We start from the raw sequence: 12879 nt of genomic DNA, 5'->3' as shown, positions 1-12879 counted from the left end.
CTACAGTTACTTCCTGTGTGTGCTCCTGCAAGAACTTCAGGTGAGAGCAGTTAAGATGATGATGGGGATAAACTCTTTCAGGGAGCCCTGGTCTTGATCCTGTTCATGGAGGAGGAGAGCTAGCTTTGCCTTTCATGCTCTGCATTTCTCTTTTCCATCTGGCTTCTAGAGACTCTAGAGATTGTTCATGAACCCTGTTCTGCAGCTCCTCTGAATATGGCTAAGCTCTTGAATGTATAACAGAGAGACTGCCAGGGCAGAGACACTCATTGCCTAACCTTTGGCACTAAAAGCTAAGTTAACCAAATCTCTATGTCCTTGTCCCAGCACACATCCTTCATTTATTTATTTATTTATTTATTTATTTATTTATTTATTTATTTATTTATTTATTTATTTATATTGTCAAAGTGAAGTACAGAGGGGTTACAGTTTCATATGTAAGGCAAGTACATTACTTATCCAACTTGTTACCTCCTCCCTCATTTTCCCCCATCTCTCCCCTCCCCACCATGAGTTGTTCAGTTGGTTTACACTAATTGGTTTTGTAAATATCGCTTTTGCAATGGTTTGTCTTTTATTTACCTTTACCCTAATTTAAGAAAAATAGGGTTTTTTTTTGTTTGAGAAACATAATAAAGCTGTATTTAGGGGGTGGGGAGGTACTGGGGTTTGAACTGGAAGCCTTGTGCTTGCCAGGCAGGTGCTCTGCAGCCTGAGCCATAATCTAGGTTCTGTCCTTGAGCTTCTTTTTTGCTCAAGGCTGATGCTCTACCACTTGAGCCACAGTGCGACTTCTGGCTATTTTGAGTAGTTTACTGGAGATAAGAGTCTCATGGACTTTCCTGCCAGGCTGGCTTCCAACCACGACCCTCAGATCTCTGCCCCCTGAGTAGTTAGGACTATAGTCATGAGCCACTGGTGCCCAGTGATTATTTTTTTTAACTTCTAGTAAAGGTTTTATGTTTTTGCAAGGACTGACCTCAGACTGTGATCCTGTTGTGGCCTCTACTATAACTGAAGTGAACCATTATTAATTCTCCTATAATATTTGTCATTTACTTATTGACTATTACATTTTAACTAACACATATTTTAATTCTTAACATTCTATGTCTTGTATAGTTATGCATCCATTTTATTGTTCAAGTTTTATTTTGTGAAATTTAAAAGCATACACTTCAAATATTTTGAGTGAAAGTTACCATTGTGTCCTTTTGTATTCTGTACTTATATTGTCAGACTCATAAATCCTTTAACTCAAAAGGCTGGCAAATGCTTATTTTATTTTTGTGGTTATGGTTAATTACATGTGTGCATCTAGGTAGGCAGTGCATAGACATACATTAGAATCACTCACATATTTTTCTTTAATAAAGGCCTAGGAATTACTTCTATGTGTTTTTTTAACTACCTAGTAGTCATTTTCCATAGTATGACTTGACTTAAGAGTGTGTGTTTTTCTAACTGAAATGCTTATATTAGCATTAACTAATTCTTTGAGAGCCTCTACAAACTCTGTTTTTTTCTGTATAATAGTAATAATAACTATATCACATAGACTTAAAGACAATTAAAAATTGAAGGCAGTGAAATTAAAAAATGACTGCTCTCATGGTAGACCCAAGCAATAGTAACTTGTGATAGTACTGCCAAATGAGATAAACATGTATAAAAAAAAGCAAGACAGGGGTTTAGGATTTAGCTTAGTGGAAGAGCGTTTGTCTGGCAAGTGCAAGCCCTGAGTTTAGTCCTCAGCTCTGGAAAAACAAAGAAACAGCAAGACATCATATGAGATATGTGAAGAACACTACTGAGTGCTATTACCAAAGAGACGAGGCCCTGACAAAGAACCTTCTTTGTTTTTTTTTTTTGTTTTTTTTTTGGCCAGTCCTGGGCCTTGAACTCAGGGCTTGAGCACTGTCCCTGGCTTCTTTTTGCTCAAGGCTAGCACTCTGCCACTTGAGCCACAGCGCCACTTCTGGCCGTTATCTGTATATGTGGTGCTGGGGAATCGAACCCAGGGCCTCATGTATACGAGGCAAGCACTCTTGCCACTAGGCCATATCCCCAGCCCAAGAACCTTCTTTATACTGGAAATAAATGAATTTACACAAGGCAAAGGATCCCAGTATTCCAGTCAATTTTTTTTATCTTAACTTTTCATTCTTTATTCACCATGATCTTTAGACTTATTTTGTAAGTATAAGGAAAAGTTTGCTTTTTAATAAATGTTTTCATACAGCTTCTGTGATTTCACTGGATAAATGTCACATCAATCTGTTTGATTTCTAAAACCACATAAAAGGATAGTTGTACTGTAAACGACACTACACTAGTGTCATGACTGACAGTTACTAGTTATGTGGTCAAAGCAAAGGTTCATCATGGGGTAATTCACAATAAATCTTTCCCATTGGAGCTATGAAAAAAATAAAATGGGCAAAAGGAAACTTAGCTTTTGATAAACAAAGAGAACTGAGGCTTTTGTTAAAGGATAAAAATCAATGTCTGTTTCAGATACTGATTAATAAAATACCCAAGGATCCTCAAGTTTTAGAAAGAACAGATACAGGCATTTTTTGGTTCTCTATGATTTTTTGGGCTGTTTTCTCTTTCTCAGTGAAGAATGACTGAAATTTTGATAGGTATTGTATTAAATTTGTAGATTAGGGATTGTGATCATTTTCATGATATTAATTCTGCTAATTTAGAAACACGGAGGTCTTTCTACGCCTGGTGTCTACTTTGATTTCTTTCACCAAAGTTTTAGAGTTTTTGCTGTAAAGGTCTGTCACTGACTTGGTTATGTTGATTCCTAATTATTTTTGTTTTTTGACTATTGCAAACAGAGTTGTTCTCCTGATTTGGTATACAGAAAGCTTATGATTATTGTGGGTTGAGTTTATAGCTCAATAACCTCCAAATTTATCAGTTCTCAGAACTTGGCTCTTGACTCTTTAGGGTCATTTTGATATAGAATCATATTAACTGTTAATAGATATAGTTTTATTTCTTTCTTCCCTATTTGAATCCTCTTTATCTTCTTTAGCTTTATTGCTCTGGCTAATGATTTTTTCCTTAGTTGTTCAATGGTTAGAACTTTTGTTAGAGTTTTACATCTATGTTCATCAAAGAAATTGGCCTGTAGTTCTCTTTTTCTGTTGAGTCCCTGTATGTTTGGGGTACGACCGTGATGCTAGCTTTTTAGACTGAGTTTTATAGTTTTATCACTGTTGTTAAAACAGGGACCACCATTCATGGGACAGGAGAACCAATCCTCTGTGACAGAGTTTGTCTTCCTGGGCCTCTCACAGGATCCACAGACCCAAGTCCTGCTCTTCTTCCTTTTCCTGACCATCTACCTGCTCACCGTGCTTGGAAACCTGCTCATCATTGTGCTCATTCACATCGACTCCAGACTCCACACACCCATGTACTTTTTCCTTAGAAACCTCTCCTTCGTTGATCTCTGTTTTTCTACTACCATAGTTCCCCAGATGCTGGTTGACTTCCTAGAAAAGAAGAAAACCATTTCCTTTGTTGGATGTGCAACACAGATAGTAGTCTTACTTCTGTTTGGCTGTACAGAGTGCGCACTGCTGGCGGTGATGTCCTATGACCGCTACGTGGCTGTCTGCAAGCCCCTGCACTACTCCACCATCATGACACAGGGGCTATGTGTCCAGCTGGCCATAGGGTCCTGGGCCAGTGGAGCATTTGTGTCCGTGGTGGACACTACATTCACCCTGCGTCTTCCCTACCGAGGAAATCACATCATCAACCACTTCTTCTGTGAGCCTCCTGCCCTCCTGAAGCTGGCCTCAGCAGACACTTACAGCACGGAAATGGCCATCTTTGCCATGGGGGTGGTGATCCTCCTAGCTCCTGTCTCCCTCATCCTGGTCTCCTACTGGAACATCATCTCCACCGTGATCCACATGCAGTCCGGGGAGGGGAGGCTCAAGGTCTTCTCCACCTGTGGTTCCCATCTCATTGTTGTTGTTCTCTTCTATGGCTCAGCAATATTTGCCTACATGAGGCCCAACTCCAAAATAATGAGTGAGAGGGATAAGACGATCTCTGTTTTCTACTCAGCAGTGACCCCCATGCTGAACCCCATCATTTATAGCCTGAGGAACAAGGATGTCAAGGGGGCTCTCAGGAGGGTGATGGCAAAATAGTTTTTATTGTGGGGTGATGTTGGGTTCTTTTGTCCATTTTAACAATATGGAAAGAAGAGAGTGTGTTGCAGTTCATTCCATTGTCATTCCATTCATCCACATATTTCTTTCTTCTAGTTTCCTATATTAATTCTCATGTCAGATGAACAGATTTCCTAGCCAATGAGAGGACTCATGATGTTAAATATATAAAAGAAATATTTGATGAAGAGAAAGAAGCTCATATAAGGATAGAGGGGAAAGTATGGAGAAAAGAATGGAGGAAGGAAGAGGCAGGGAAAGGAGGAAAGAAAGGAAGAAAAGAAAGGAAGAGAAGAAAAGGAAGAAAATCCAGCACATCTCAGCTAAGTGACTCTGGGGTTATATGTCAGAAACAAATAACCAATAAACCACAACACGAAATCCTAAAAGCCGCCATCAGAAATGAGCAAATGTCTCAAGTGACGGATTTATTTCTTTTCATTCTTAAAAACATTTGACAAGTATCTTGTGAACTCATATTGCATACACCTCATATTTTATGCTAAGTAAGATATAAAATTGGTGCTATATTTCTAATGTGACTTTTTATTTTAAATTTAATCATGTTTGAAACTGAAAAGAGTATATAATGAATGGTAGAATGTTTTTAGAGGGTGTGTGTACATTTAAGCATATAGTCACCTATAAAGCTAAAAGTGTAAGCTAAAACAATGTGTCCAGATTGATAAGTGACTGTAAAACACTAAATCTAGGTAATATTGAAAAAATTGATTTAAAGTTTGCTTAAAGGGAGGTGCTGATGTGCTCACCATACAAAATGTCATATGAGGTCATGTGAATTTTAATTCTCTCCATTTATGCTTTCCATTTTATGTATATATCAACATGTGTATATCGTACAGTACGTAATGAATATATTCAACAATTCTATCTTTCAAATACAATGTAAAGGGATTTCTTAGAAAATATACAAGAGAATTAGACCTATGGGTCCTTTGATTTCTGTAGAAGATCCTTTTGAGTTAATAATTCCCTCCTATTGTTTATTGTTCCTTATTTTTTTTATTGTTCCTTATTTTACATGAATTTATTCCTGCCATGGTTTAGATGCTAAGTTTCCCCCGCCAAGAATCTTGTGTTAAAGTTGAATCTCCAGGGTGGTACTACTGAGAAATAACAGAACCTTCAGCAGTTTCTCAGGGAAGGTTCTCAGGTGTTTAAGGGCATGCCCATGGAGGATTATGGGACCCTGTCTCTTCCTCTCTTTGTACTGATGACGCTAGAGTTGAAGATGCTTTGACACATGGCCTCAATGAGTGGTTTTATTTTTCAGATTATGTCTTATATCTCATTACCCAATTCCTGGGGTCAGTCTGGAACTATGTTCCTCCTGCCTATCCTTGCCTCCTATAAAGCAGAGATGACAAGAATACATCCATATTTGTTGAAAGAAGTTCTCACTGATTTCCTTTTTTGCCCCGATGGACATCAAAGCATATTCCCCCCATTTTCTGCCTTATGAGATGCTGGGATTATGGCATGTACCACCACATCTAGCCTGGTTTTTTTGTTTGTTTGTTTTCACAACCCCTTTCATGCTTTCATGGAGAATAAATTAGAGCACAAGCATGGAACCAAGGAGCTCTAGCCTAGGTGATAAAGGTCTGAGATAGGGGTATAGTAACAGAGGAGAAGAGGGAAACGATGAGAAAAAGGAGGATATGCCTGATGAAATGACAGAGGACTAAAATATGCTTTCTGTATCATTAGCTTGACCTGTCTATGGGGAAACTTATAAAGTTTGGGTGGAGAAACCAAGAGTTGTTTTTTTGTAGTTGTTAACAGGGCTTGTGTTGAGTGTGGCAGTGTATTCAGTACTCTTCTGTGTTTCTATAGCTATAGTAAGGCTATGAAAACACTTGGAATATCTTGTTCTGTATCATGCACCTCTAGTAGGTGTTTTTGCTAATAGCAGAAGGCAATTACAACACTTTGAGTACAAATTCAGACAAGGGTCTGGAAATTTCTAAGAGCTATTAATCAGGAGGTACAATGGAGAGAATAAAAGATAGTCAGCTCTTTCTGTTGCCAGGTTCTGCATGCAAAGATTAGAAAATGAGTCAGTAGCCAGGCACTGGTGGCTCACACCTGTAATGCCAGCTACTCAGGAGGCTGAGATCTGAGGATCACAGTTTGAAGCCAGCCTGGGCAGCAATGTCCGTGAGACTTATCTCCAATACACTACTCAGAAAATGCTGGAAGTAGTGCTGTAGAGTGCTAGAAAAAGTTTGAAGTGTTGCTGTGATTCAAGTGATAGAGTACTAGAAAAAGCTAAAAGTGTCATCATGATTCAAGTAGTAGAGTGCTAGCCTTGAGCACAAAGATGCCAGGGACAGCGCCCAGGCCCTGAGTTCAAGCCCCAGGACCTGAAAAAAAAAGAAAGAAAGAGAGAATGTGCATTAGTCATGTGTAAGTGTGTCTCCATTTATATGAGGCTTTCACATCCACAAATTTGGTATCTTTGGGGTTCTGGAATGACTCCTTCACAGACCAAATGAAATGACCATGTTTCTATCAGCTTCATTTTACAATATCATCATTACTGAAACTTCTATTTTAAAAAAAAATGAAGTCCCAGAGCTCCCACAGGGTACTTTGAGACTGAATAGTTTGTACCTGACATCAGATTATATTCATGTTATTTATTTTTCAGACTATATATGAATATTTCTTTTTTTTTCAATTCCCAAATGCTATCTTATGGTAGCGAGGTTACAAATGTTAACAATGCTAATTGCTCCAGGGAATGCTCTGATTATACCAGCTCTTAGGACCTCAGGTTTGAGGATTTCCTTTAGGAAGACTCTGGTTCCTTAGTGAATTTGGGATGGTGTCCTTTAATAAAGCAGGGCTCCTTGGGTCTGGATAGAATATGCATCAGAGATGAAGTCCTAGCCACAGCATATTCGGGAAACAGGGATGGAGGAGGGCTGTTAGCACAAGGGCTGACAGGCCGCAGGGACCACGCCTCTCTTCAGTTGTTATTTCTCTCCACCATTGCACTAACATTCTGTGTTTGCACCTGTCAGTGCTCCAGGTGAGAGCAGGTAAGGTTGCTGAGGGGAGTCTGCATCTTGATTCTGTTCATGGAAGAGGAGGGCTTTGCCTTTCACTCTCTGCACTCCTCTCCTCAACCTGTGGCTTGTAGGGATTAGAGGGGCACTCCATGCATCTCATTCTGTGGCAGCTCTGAAGATGATTAAGCTCTCGATCAGGTAACAGTATGTCTGCTGGTGCTGGAGACACTCTGCTTCTTCCTTGGTGCTAACAGCAAAGTTACCAATTTCTCTTCCATCTCTCGCCCTTCCATTGCATACCTGTCCCTATCATTTGTCTTTACCACAATGTAAAAATGATTTTTGCCTCAATAAAAAGGAAGAATAGCTGGGCCAGGTGCATGTGGCTCACACCTGTAACCTTAGCTACTCAGGAGACTGAGAACTGAGGATCTCAGTTTGAATCCAGACCAGGAAGGAAAGTCCGGGGCTGGGAATATGGCCTAGTGGCAAGAGTGCTTGTGTCATATACATGAGGCCCTGGGTTCGATTCCTCAGCACCACATATACAGAAAATGGCCAGAAGTGGCGCTGTGGCTCAAGTGCTAGCCTTGAGCAAAAAAGAAGCCAGGGACAGTGCTCAGGCCCTGAGTTCATGGCCTAGGACTGGCCAAAAAAACAAAACAAACAAAGCAGGAAGGAAAGCCCATAAGACTCTTACCTCCAGTTATGTACTGGAAGCCAGAAGTGGACTGTGGCTCAAGAGGTAAAGTGAAAACCTTGAATAAAAAACTCAGAGACAATGCCCGGGCCCTTAGTTAAAGCTCCAGAAGCAGCACCAACAAACAAACAAAAAAGGAGAGAATAAAGCTATGCAAACTCTTGATCTTTTTAGTGGATGTATCTGGCAAACTTTTCTTTTTAAATGGTCATACTGGAGTTTGAACTCAGGGCCTTATGTTTGCTAGGAAGGTTCTCTAAATTTCACTTCAAACACAAGATATAATATTTTTGTGTTTGAGCAGTTATGTCTTTGTCTCATTTTTATTATTTAATTTACCTGTTTTTGAGGACAGGGATTTATATTTCTTACATAATTTTCTAATGGATTATATTACTGATTTTATGAGCTCTTTATATGTTAGCCATAGTATAAAATTCTTTTAGAACTTTTTTAGCAAGTATTATCAACAATTAAATTTTTATGATAATGCTTATTGGATATATATTCAAGGCAGACAAAGCAATGTTACTGAGCTGGGTAGCACATACCCATAATCTCAACTCATGGAAGTCTGAGGTGAGAAAATAAAAGTCTGAGACAAGCTTGGCCTATATAGTGAAACACTGACTCAAAACAAAAAGAAAAAGAAAACTTACAGCAACAAAAATAATGTTATGGGCTGGGGATATGGCCTAGTGGCAAGAGTGATTGCCTTGTATACATGAGGCCCTGGGTTCGATTCCCCAGCACCACATATACAGAAGTGGCGCTGTGGCTCAAGTGGCAGAGTGCTAGCCTTGAGCAAAAAAGAAGCCAGGGACAGTGCTCAGGCCCTGAGTCCAAGGCCCAGGACTGGCCAAAATAATAATAATAATAATAATAATAATGTTATTAGATACATATAAATAGTATAAAGGTGGCTAAAGTGAAGCAAAGTAGGTTATACACCACATTACAGTTACCCTTCTTTGTTTATGTGTGTAACAAGAGCAGATAAATTCTACTGATTTAGCATGAATGCCAAACAGTACAATTTAATTACTTGTGACCATTGTGCTTTCCCATTACCTCTCTAGACTAACTCATCCTGCATATCTGCTACCTCACCTCCAACCTACATCTCCTCATTTCCAGCACTCACTTGTTCTAATCCCTGATAGCCATGGCTTTTATCCTCCATCTTGGTACATACAAGTGCTTTTTGTAGATCAGTGGATGAATGGTTAAATGAAATGTGGTGCTTATTTATTTATGTATGTGTATTAATAAATATGTTACCACATGTTCCATAATTCGGTATTCTACTCAAAATGATAATGACTGCTCAGTATTTATTGTATTAATAAAACTGAAATAATAATGTGTGCTATGTTTCTTCTACTCCCTTCTTTTTCTTTTCCACACTCCATTTTGTATCATTAAACCTAATCATGTAAAATTTGAAATGCATGTGGTAAATTCTCTTTAAAAATTCCCTGTAATCTTGATGGGAATTCCAGTGGATTTCTGTAATCATGAGACCTCTATGTTCTATTTGTAAAGTCAATGTTCCTATTCATTCATGCAGAAAACATGCTTCATAATTTTTCTTAAAGGGGCCTCAAAAATTTCTTAAGTGTACACCTTGTTAACTCAAGCCATTGTTCCTTATTAAAAGAATTTTAGTTGTAATGTCTACTTGATTATTTTTAATATGTAATAGCACAAAGGTTTTATCAACTCATCATGTATTACTTCATATTTATAACCAGTTACTGTAGGTTAGAATGGGCTCTGATTTTTTAAGACACACAATCAAGTTTTAGCTAAAGAATGTTTGATACTTTCGCAATATTTGTTCTCTTAATATTTTCTATTGCCTGTTGATCACTACTTCTCACAATGTTGAAAATTACCTGTGGGAAAATGTACTTGACAGTGATATTTGTGTCTACTGACAATTCTGCCAGTGGAGTAATTCTAATGGAGAAGGATGTGGGCTTGTTTCCAAAATGTAAATGTGAGAGATAGGCAAGAAAATGCACAAGACTTCAAGCTTTTCTACAAACTACCCTTAAGAAAGAAGACAAATCACATGGCATGTGTTGAGTGAGAAAAGCTTATAGCGACCGTCTTGAGAATATTTCTGAGTCTTTGCCTAATCTTCTGTACACTAGGAATGACAATAGCTATCTTACATGGACTTAAATAAAGAATAAAGCTGGATGCAAAGAAACTCAAAAGTGACTGCTACCAGGAGATGCCCAAGTAATTAAGAGTTATTAATGTCCAAGGAGATAAAAGTGTGAAGAAAGAGGATGTGTGAAGGATGTTACTAAGTGTTACTACCAAAGAAACAGTTGTTTGAACTGCTATGACCAAGAGCCAGCCCTTTGCGTGCTGAAAATAATCCATGAGGGATAGGATCCCAGTATTCTACTTCATCTTTCACCTTACTTTTATTTCATTCTCATGAACTTTCGGGTTATTTTGTAAATATAATGAAAAATTAGCTTTGACAAATGTTGTCATGCAGTTTGCTACATGCTATTTAACTGGCTGAATGTTACATCAATTTATTTGATTCCTAAAACGCTGTGAGATAGATGCACTGTTAGTGGCACTATACTTCTGTCATGACTAACAAGCATGAGATATTGAACTCAACATGGTGAAACTCAGAATGACTCCTTCCCACAGGAGCTATGAAATAAGATTCAAGTGAGGTAAAACTAGACTTAGCTTCAGTTGTTAGAACTGCTGAGCAAAGACTGAACATTTTGTTAAAGGATAAAAATCAATAACTTCCTTCTGGATACTGATAATACAATATCTCAGATCCTGGGTTTTTAAAAGAACTGATACATCTTTTTTTTTAAATCACTGTTGTAAAAACAGGAACCACCATTCATGGGAGAGGAGAATCAATCTTCTGTGACAGAGTTTGTCTTCCTGGGCCTCTCACAGGATCCACAGACCCAAGTCCTGCTCTTCTTCCTTTTCCTGACCATCTACCTGCTCACCGTGCTTGGAAACCTGCTCATCATTGTGCTCATTCACATCGACTCCAGACTCCACACACCCATGTACTTTTTCCTTAGAAACCTTTCCTTTGCTGACCTCTGTTTTTCTACTACCACAGTCCCACAGGTGCTTGCACACTTCCTAGAAAAGAAGAAAAGCATTTCTTTCATTGGATGTGCAACACAGATAGTAGTCTTACTTCTGGTCGGCTGCACAGAGTGCGCACTGCTGGCGGTGATGTCCTATGACCGCTACGTGGCTGTCTGCAAGCCCCTGCACTACTCCACCATCATGACACAGCAGCTGTGTCTGCAGTTGGCCATAGGATCCTGGGCCAGTGGAGCATTTGTGTCCCTGGTGGACACTACATTCACCCTGCGTCTTCCCTACCGAGGAAATCACATCATCAACCACTTCTTCTGTGAGCCTCCTGCCCTCCTGAAGCTGGCCTCAGCAGACACTTACAGCACGGAAATGGCCATCTTTGCCATGGGGGTGGTGATCCTCCTAGCTCCTGTCTCCCTCATCCTGGTCTCCTACTGGAACATCATCTCCACCGTGATCCACATGCAGTCCGGGGAGGGGAGGCTCAAGGTCTTCTCCACCTGTGGTTCCCATCTCATTGTTGTTGTTCTCTTCTATGGCTCAGCAATATTTGCCTACATGAGGCCCAACTCCAAAATAATGAGTGAGAGGGATAAGACGATCTCTGTTTTCTACTCAGCAGTGACCCCCATGCTGAACCCCATCATTTATAGCCTGAGGAACAAGGATGTCAAGGGGGCTCTCAGGAGGGTGATGGCAAAATAGTTTTTATTGTGGGGTGATGTTGGGTTCTTTTGTCCATTTTAACAATATGGAAAGAAGAGAGTGTGTTGCAGTTCATTCCATTCATCCACGTTTTTCTTTCTTCTATTTTTCTGTACTAATTTTCATATCAGATTAGTATATATGTTTTCCAAACAAGAGTGTCTTGGGAGAGTCAAAAAATTAGGTTAAATAGTGAGGAAATAAGGAGCAAGAATCAAGGAGAAAAGAGAGAGCGAATGGAGTAAGAAGTGGAAAAAGAAGAAAGAGAGGGAGGGAGGCATGAAAGAAGGAAAGGAAAGAAGGAAAACAAGCATTTCTCACTTGTCTCCTAATAGTAACTAAAGAGGCATAGAACTACCTGATAAAATACAGAATCAATAAACAATAAGAAACAACCATCTTAGTATGGTGGACACATGAATTTATTGTATATCATATACACGATAATAGTGGGTTTATTTCTTTGACAAATACCTTTTGACCAACTTTTTTTTTTTTTTTGCCAGTCCTGGGCCTTGGACTCAGAGCCTGAGCACTGTCCCTGGCTTCTTTTTGCTCTAGGCTAGCACTCTGTCACTTGAGTCATAGCACCACTTCTGGCCATTTTCTATATATGTGGTGCTGAGGAATCGAACCCAGGGCAAGCACTCTTGCCACTAGGCCATATTCCCAGCGACAAATACCTATTACCACACATTGCATATCCCAACTTTCATATTGTGTAATATAAAAACAGTGCTTTTTATTTCTAACATGGTGTTTAATCTTAAACTTTATAACATCGGCAAATGGAAAAGAGTACATTTTAGAAATAGTGAATGGTAGAATTTTTCTAAGAGTATGTGAAGTTAAACAAATTTTCAGCTGTTAGGCTATTAAAGTAAGGTCTAGATTGAGAAGTATTTACATAGGACTAAATCTATACCACAGAATGCTGAGAGAAACTGAGTTAAAACTTGCTGAAATGTAGAGATGAATGATCTGACTGCACAAAATGCTATGTGAGGCAATGTGACTGTTAATCCTGTGTATGCCTTCAAGAATATATACATATCAACACAGTAGGCAGTGCGCAATAAATGTATACCCCATTGTTTTCCTTTTTAATAATTTACATTTT

At 39.0% G+C, this 12879-nt stretch overlaps 2 protein-coding genes across 2 annotated transcripts; both read left to right on the top strand.

Moving 5' to 3' along the window:
- The first annotated feature begins 3260 nt into the window (after window positions 1-3260).
- On the top strand, window positions 3261-4184 carry LOC125361969 (olfactory receptor 2D3-like). The gene has a single exon (XM_048360617.1). The coding sequence runs from the start codon at window positions 3261-3263 to the stop codon at window positions 4182-4184; it is 924 nt and encodes a 307-aa protein (XP_048216574.1).
- A 6651-nt stretch (window positions 4185-10835) lies between these two features.
- Window positions 10836-11759, top strand: LOC125361936 (olfactory receptor 2D3-like). Its single transcript, XM_048360559.1, has one exon. It carries the CDS (start codon window positions 10836-10838, stop codon window positions 11757-11759), a length of 924 nt encoding a protein of 307 aa, XP_048216516.1.
- Window positions 11760-12879: the final 1120 nt, after the last annotated feature.

This window comes from Perognathus longimembris, chromosome 13 (genome assembly GCF_023159225.1).
Source record: "Perognathus longimembris pacificus isolate PPM17 chromosome 13, ASM2315922v1, whole genome shotgun sequence".
In the NCBI taxonomy this organism is placed as follows: domain Eukaryota; kingdom Metazoa; phylum Chordata; class Mammalia; order Rodentia; family Heteromyidae; genus Perognathus; species Perognathus longimembris.
The sequence above is the reverse complement of the archived record's forward strand: the minus strand, read 5'-3'. Positions and strand labels throughout refer to the sequence as shown.

Coding starts and splice junctions, on each gene's coding strand:
- LOC125361969 (XM_048360617.1), top strand. CDS start 3,261: ATGGGACAGGAGAACCAATCCTCTGTGACAGAGTTTGTCTTCCTGGGC.
- LOC125361936 (XM_048360559.1), top strand. CDS start 10,836: ATGGGAGAGGAGAATCAATCTTCTGTGACAGAGTTTGTCTTCCTGGGC.